The 7245-nt window shown below is 42.7% G+C and overlaps 1 protein-coding gene across 1 annotated transcript in view; it reads left to right on the forward strand.

The window, feature by feature from the left end:
* Fyn (FYN proto-oncogene, Src family tyrosine kinase) overlaps nt 1-7245 on the forward strand; it is a 195528-nt gene that overhangs the window by 139731 nt on the left and 48552 nt on the right. Inside the window, exons 4-5 of the mRNA XM_013032792.1 lie at nt 258-515; nt 4699-4795. Of these exons, the coding sequence (XP_012888246.1) occupies nt 269-515; nt 4699-4795 (344 nt within the window). The 5' untranslated portion in view covers nt 258-268. The remainder of the gene's footprint in view (nt 1-257; nt 516-4698; nt 4796-7245) is intronic.

Consider the following 7245-nt stretch of genomic DNA (forward strand, 5'->3'; position numbering starts at 1 on the left):
AAAAAAAAAAAAAAAAAAGGAAACTTGCTTCATCAGAAGCATGGTTCTCTGTGATGCTGCCATCATCCAGAGCATATGCAGAACTAATGTGATTGTCAGCCAAGAGAGTTGAGATTCCTCCTATAATCAGCCCCAATCCCTGCTTTCTTCATGTCCCTCTCAGCCTGAAATAGTTGGATAAATGATTTCCTTTAGTGACAAACATCCTAGCAACTGTGAAATATCCAAATTCATATGCCTCTTTTTTTTCCCTGCAGGAATTTAGATAATGGGCTGTGTGCAATGTAAGGATAAAGAAGCAACAAAACTGACAGAGGAGAGGGATGGCAGCCTGAACCAGAGCTCCGGGTACCGCTATGGCACAGACCCCACTCCTCAGCCCTACCCCAGCTTCGGTGTGACCTCCATCCCAAACTACAACAACTTCCATGCAGCCGGGGGCCAAGGACTCACTGTCTTTGGGGGTGTGAACTCTTCCTCTCACACTGGGACCTTGCGTACAAGAGGAGGAACAGGTGAGCCCCACTCACTGTCAGTCAGGAGAGGCGAGGGTAGGGAGCTCTTAATTCTTTCAGCAATTGAACATTTATGTTCTGCTCAGCTCCCTTTGACTGGAGCATCAACATTGAAATTTCCAGTTAATTTCTACCTATCCTCTACCAGATCAAGAGCCATTAAAACCTGATGTACAGATCTGAATGCCTAACTCCTACTCCGGGGTGGAGGTCTGCATGGTTAGCGAGCTATGTATGACATTTACCAGGCCAGGGGCGCTCAACTTTGGCTGTCTAGCCCAGAGTAGCTAAGGTAACTCTTTTGAAACTCAGAAGCCAGAAACCCATCCCAGACTTTTTGAATCAGAAGCTCCAGGACTAGACCTAGAATTCTCTAAAGATCATGGCACTCCCCAACTACTTCTACCTCTTCTACGGTTTTATCTTCTCTTTCATTGTCCTCAGCCTGCCTACGCTTCCTGGCTGGTGGTTCATTTGGCAAAATTATGTTTTGACCACTCATCATCAATTCTCTCTCTGAGTTTTCCATTACCTTCCACATGACTAAAATTTTCAGCCCTCAGGTTGTTCCATTTTCTTTTTTTTAAACTCTGTTTATTGTGTGTGTTTCAAAATTGAGTCTATGTGTCCATAAGAGACCATATTCAGTCTCATATTCTCTCTGTTTCTCTCCCCCCCCATCCCCCTTTCCCTGTTTTCCATACTACCAGTCCTATCTTACTGCCATGTGTATTTGCTGACTTAGCTAATACTTAGTAAAATATCTGGCATATGTTCTCAGGCATATGTTTTCTGATATATTTTTGTAAGTTATCTCACGCATCCTTAGGCTTCCAACTCCTTCCCCAGTATGTGAACCATGGTAACTAGATAATTTGAAATTATTTTTTCCAAAATTGCTTTATTACAAAACTTTCAAAGAATGTAGCATCTCTCAGCTGGGAGCAGATGTCTAATGTCTTACATCAAATGTCATTGTGCTGCTTTACCCAGAGAGTTAACATTAGCAGGGCTTTTTCCTCTCTAACTGATATATATGTGTGTGTATGTATAGCAGTGTTCAGAATCCTTGGAGATTGTCTCCTTCCCTTTGATTAGTATATCACACTCTGCCCAGTGAAGAGAAAACAGCAATGCTTACTCTGTATTGTGGTCACTTTAGCTTTCCCCTTAATCCAGGCCTTGTATGATACACTTATTCAGGTCTCCTACCTTCCTGGATGGTACCTGGAAATGAAGAATGAAAGAAAGATGAATGCAGGCAGTCTAAGTCTTGCTCTTGAGGATACAGAAGAAAAGCCAGAAGTATACTGAGTGTGCATATGCACATACACACATACACACACACACATATACACAAAGGCATACACATAGAAATGTGAATGTGTGCACATCTCCATTTTAAGAAGCATGCGTGCTTTGCAGCCCTGACTCTTTAATTCTGCTGCACAGGCACCATTCTTGTTCATTCATTCATGAAGCTGGATATGAATCCCTGAGTCTGCCGGTATCATTCATTAACATCACTGGAGTGAGCTACTTGCCTTAAGCATGTGGGTGTGTGTGTACTTCAGTCAGGGACAACTTTAGTTGAAGAGGCCATGCAATCCCTTATGAAATTTGAAAGCTAAAAGACAGTACCTCCAGATGTTGTCAGATTTTAATTGTGTTCATGTGTCCTTTCTTACAACATTGCTCTCAGTCCTTTACAGCTAGGTCCCTTATGTTTGCATTTCTTTGCAACCTTTGATTTTCTCCTCAGTCCCTAGAACATAAAAACCTTCTGTGAGAACTTATCAGCTGATGCAGAGAGAGTAGGCGAGTCGGTCTTCACATGCCTTGACTTCCACAAGGTTGACTTGGCTTGCTGCTGTAAATTAGGTTAGAAGGGAATCTGCTGATGGATTATTTATAAGAATCAGTGCTGGCATAGATGTATTCATATTATCTGTTTTAAGCTAACCTTTCAACAAAATCTTTAAGTGTTAGCTGTACTACAACAAGTCCCAATTGGGATAGGGATAGAACATAGTCCCTGCCCCTTTGTGGACACATCTGCTCCCTACCTGCATGGCACGGCAGCTTTGTAAAGCGTAGACTGCTCACTGATTTGCCACATCAGGTTCTTCGAAGTACATTGAGATCAAAATAAGAAGCCAGGTTTCCAAGACATGAAACATTTTCATTCTCAATTCCTGTCTAACAGACTACAATAAAACTTAACAGCTATAAAAACAAAGATGAATTATATTCAGCTACTTAAAGATAATAAAGCCGGGCATCAGTGGCTCACACCTGTAATCCTAGCTACTCAGGAGGCTGAGATCTGAGGATCACAGTTCAAAGCCAGCCCGGGCAGGAAAGTCCCTGAGACTTTTACCTCCAATTAACCACTAGAAAACCGGAAGTGGCTCTGTGGCTCAAGTGGTAGGGTGCTCACCTTGAGCTGAGGAGCTCAGGGACAGTGCCCAGCCCCAGAGTTCAAGCTCCTCGACTGACAAAAATAATAATAATAATAAAGAAGGATGAAAAATGACACCCCCCCAAAAAAACCCCAAACATGTATTTTATTATCTCATATTTCTTGCCTGTGTTTCCTGAAAAAAACAAAATGCTTAAATAAGGATACAGGTTGATCCATTGTAACAATGCGATGTACAAAACAAAACACTATGATGAAAATGAACTTTACAAGTTTGGCCGGGGGGAGGGGGTGGTAATAGTTGTGGTGGTAGGAAGGAAGGGATGGTGGTAGGGGAAAAACAAAGGAGGAATCAACAATGCTCAATAGGAAATATACTCATTACCTTGTTCATGTAACTGTAACTCCTCTGTACAACATTTTTACAATAAAAAACGTACAAAACAAAAGAATCCAGGAATAGCTTAGTTGAATATTGTCTCAGGATCCCTCACAGGCTACAGCCAAGGTTGTTGACCAGGATATAGTTATCTCGCATTTCAACAGGGAATGAAGCTCAGGTGGTGGTATTGGCAGGATTCAGTTCCTCACTGGTTGTGGATCAGTTCATTGTCATGTGTGTCTTGCCAACATGGCATCTTGCTTCACCAGCTTGTCCAAGCTGCCATGGCAGCTGCTAGGAAGACAGAAACCACCATCCTATAAAACCTATTCACCTAAGAAATATCTGTCAGCTTTGTGCATTTTGTTAGTTAGAAGCAAGTCCATTAAGTTCAGCCTAGATTCGAGGGAAGGGGATTGCAAAAGGGCATGAATACCAGAGACAAGAGTCATTGAGAGCGTTCTTGGAATTCTGCCTGTGATAAAGAGCAAGTCTTGGGATAAATGGGACTCCGGACATTTTGTTGTTGTTAGCAAACTTCTGCAACATGAGAATGACTTCTTTGAGGAACCAGATGAGCAGACATAGGATGAATGTGAAGATGGGTGAACATTGCAAAACAGTTAGTTGAAGGAAGAGGAGAACAGAGAGAGAGCAAAAAGTATTATTAGAAAGGAGATCAAGCAGCTGCAAACTGCAACACCAAAAACCTGGCATCTTCCAGTTGAGCATCACGGAGTCTCCTCTAATTTTCCCCAAGCCACAGAAGACATTTCCTGTTACATTCTATATCACCGTTACACCAGGGAAAAGAGTGGTCCATTTTACCCAGAACTGAATGTGAGCTCTCAAAGGGAAGAGAATGTGTGTGGGGTTAAAAGAGGTCAGGATTTGCAGCAGATCACACACAAAAAAATATCTGAACTGGAATGCTGCTGCCATTTTTTTTTATTTTTTAATGAATAAATTTGTTATTATCTTGAAGTAGTTGTACAATGGAGGTTGAATTCAACATATCTTAGAAGTGCAATGCCTCTTGGTCAATGTACCCCCCTTCCACCATTTTTTTAAACCCCACCATTCCCTCAGTTACCTGGTTCCATTTTCACATATGCACCATTTGTCTCTTCCCTAGTCTTCATCCAGAGATACACAAAGAGGCATCCCTTCAACTCCAGGTTTTGTTAGATCAGATAATGCTTCCCTTCCAAAAACCAAGGCCTGAGTCCAGCCCCCTGCTCTGATGTTCCCACATAATTATACATCACACCATGTTATTAGTGCTTAGTAAACCTAGATCTTGAGGTGAGAATTTTGAAGATTTAATTTCTTGGAATTAATTTCCACTGGTATAATCATCTCTCTGCTTGTTTTGTCAGGGGTGACACTGTTTGTGGCTCTTTATGACTACGAAGCTCGGACGGAAGATGACCTAAGTTTTCACAAAGGAGAAAAATTCCAAATATTGAACAGCTCGTAAGTTTTGGGAGGAAAAAGGAAAGCATGCATGTCTTTCACATTGGGCAAGGGTTCTTGTGTGCAGCCTGAGCCTTGTCAGACATCTGAAATGCTAAATGAACACTTGCTAAACTCAACAGCCCCCAGCAATTCAATTTGAGAGAAAAGCTGATGATGCTTTGCACTCCTGGCTGGCACTGTGCATATGCACCAAGGGGTCTTTATTGAGGATGCAGTAGTAGCAGAATCCCTGGTTTGGGGCTTTAGTTTCAAGGTGGCAAGTTTAGTTCATGTGGCAAGTTTCAAGGATCAGCCTCACCTCCCACCTCCCCCAGCATCTTCACAAATGTGCACTTCTCAAATGATAGGCACAGGGCCTGGCTGCTCACCTTAATGTGCTCACTGCCTGGAGACTTTCTTCACATCTGATATTGCACTGGTTGAGCTGTCACTTCAGGCCAGCAACATGTTCCTTCTGTTTTCACAACCGCTAAGCATTCCAAGGGGTGATGCCTGTAGAGGTGTCTCCCTGTGAGTAAAATTCGGGAGTGACTCCGTCTTTGTGAGAGGAAAGGAGAAGTGATTTCACCCCCTCATGAATGACTACAATGCATGCATTTTAAACAGTCTCACTAGGAACAGCAATTAAACAGGGAGCCAAGAGATTTAATAGTGCCAATCACTCACTCTTCTATCTTTAATTCCTCCATAAGCAGTAGTGGCCTTCTCTTTGGACTGAGACAGAGTGCAGTGGATGAGGGCCCTCCAGAGAAGTCCCGGCTCCGCCCCCCATTTCCCCAAGAAAGGGTAGTGTTCCACATCAGTATGCAAGAATTTCAGGCGTCCTCTTGGGTGCTTCCTTGTGGTTGGGAAAGAATGTCACCTGCAGCTGAGGGACATATCAGAGGGTTCTCCCATCTACCAGTCTGGATTTCCTAGTAACGGGAGGACTGGAAGTCTGGCTCTTCAGCATTACCAGATATGAGCTAGTGCATACCATACCACATATCCCAGGAAAGGGGAAGGTCTGGCAACCCCTGGGACTTTCCCTGGGGTGCCCGTATCAGTACCTTACACTAATAACGTACCACATTCCAATAGCAAGACCTGAGAGCCCCATGCGAGGCTAGTACCTCTCTTCTAGAGGTCAGCAGACATTGTCAACATGGCCCTACTTTTATGGGGTTTTTTTTAAATTAGTATTATCGTCATTGCTAACACGTGAGGTTGGATGTTTTGTTTGTTTGTTTGTTTAGTTAATTGAAATCCGTGCAGTAAAATGCATGTAACTACTGCATGTATGGCAGTGTTTGTACAGTGGTGTGGATTTATGTACTACATTGCAGTTTCACACTTGAAAATGGTTAAAAATGATACGTTTTATGTTACATATATCTCACCATAGTATTTTTAGAGATATAGCCAGCACTTAGGTCAAGTACATTACCTGCTTCTCCCCTGCAGGAGACCTCCTGAAGCCACAAGAGGATTTTTTAAATAGTAACCAGCTGTCATTTTTGAAGGCTTCTTATGTGTCAGCCATGTGCTAACACAATTGCTCTCATTTATTCTGTCACAACAACTGTTGTGATCTTGACATCTGAGGAGCTGGAGGCCTAGGTTAGAGAACTGCCCCCCAGCACAGAGCTAGCAGGTGGCAGAGTCCAGGGGTCGGCATCTTGAATACTGTGTCAGGTGTGACTTTGGAAAGGGCCCTCTACCCCAACCAGAGGCAACTGAACCATCAAGTGACACAGTTTCGAAAATTGGCTGGGCAGTTGGGGAGGAGGGAAGTTGGCTTTGATCTCTTCTGATTTATGATTCCTTATTGTTCGTTTGATTCTTAATGAATGCTCTTGTCAGAGTCTGTCAACTTTGAATTCTGCGGATCCTCCCCCAGGTTATACAATATTCCCCAAATGGCAAGGTTGATTGTATATTGGAAACTGTGTGTAAATTCTAAAAGACAAGAACCATGAGGGGCAGGAGAAGTACCATACACAACAATTCTGGGAGTCTCCCACACTTAAAATAGATGTGTGCCTCACTTGGAGGCCACTCACAAAGTCAATCCCTGCCAAAGACATGGCTTCTTCCTGAGTTGATCTGGAAAGGATCTTCAATGTCATCAAAGTGAATTCTAGATAAACACTTAAGAGGAGGATACAGTCTATCTGTATTTTGTGATCTGCATGTATGGCCCATGATGTGAACAGGGGCCTGAAAGCCTTTGACCCTGGGCTCTTAGAAAAAAAAATTAGAAAACTGGTTGTCCCCTTAATGTTCTTCCTTTTTTCCAATGGCATTCCTCATCCTATGGGCCATTTAAATGCCCCTTTTCAAGGTCATAGGAAAAAAATAAGATTTGTGTAACAAATACAATATCCTGAAGTCAAGAGTAATAACAGGGAAGAGAAAATGGTGAAGAAAAAACAAAGCACTAACACAGAAGCAGATGCCATGTGACT

This window comes from Dipodomys ordii, unplaced genomic scaffold (assembly GCF_000151885.1).
Source record: "Dipodomys ordii isolate 6190 unplaced genomic scaffold, Dord_2.0 Scaffold157, whole genome shotgun sequence".
NCBI classification, from domain to species: Eukaryota; Metazoa; Chordata; class Mammalia; order Rodentia; family Heteromyidae; genus Dipodomys; species Dipodomys ordii.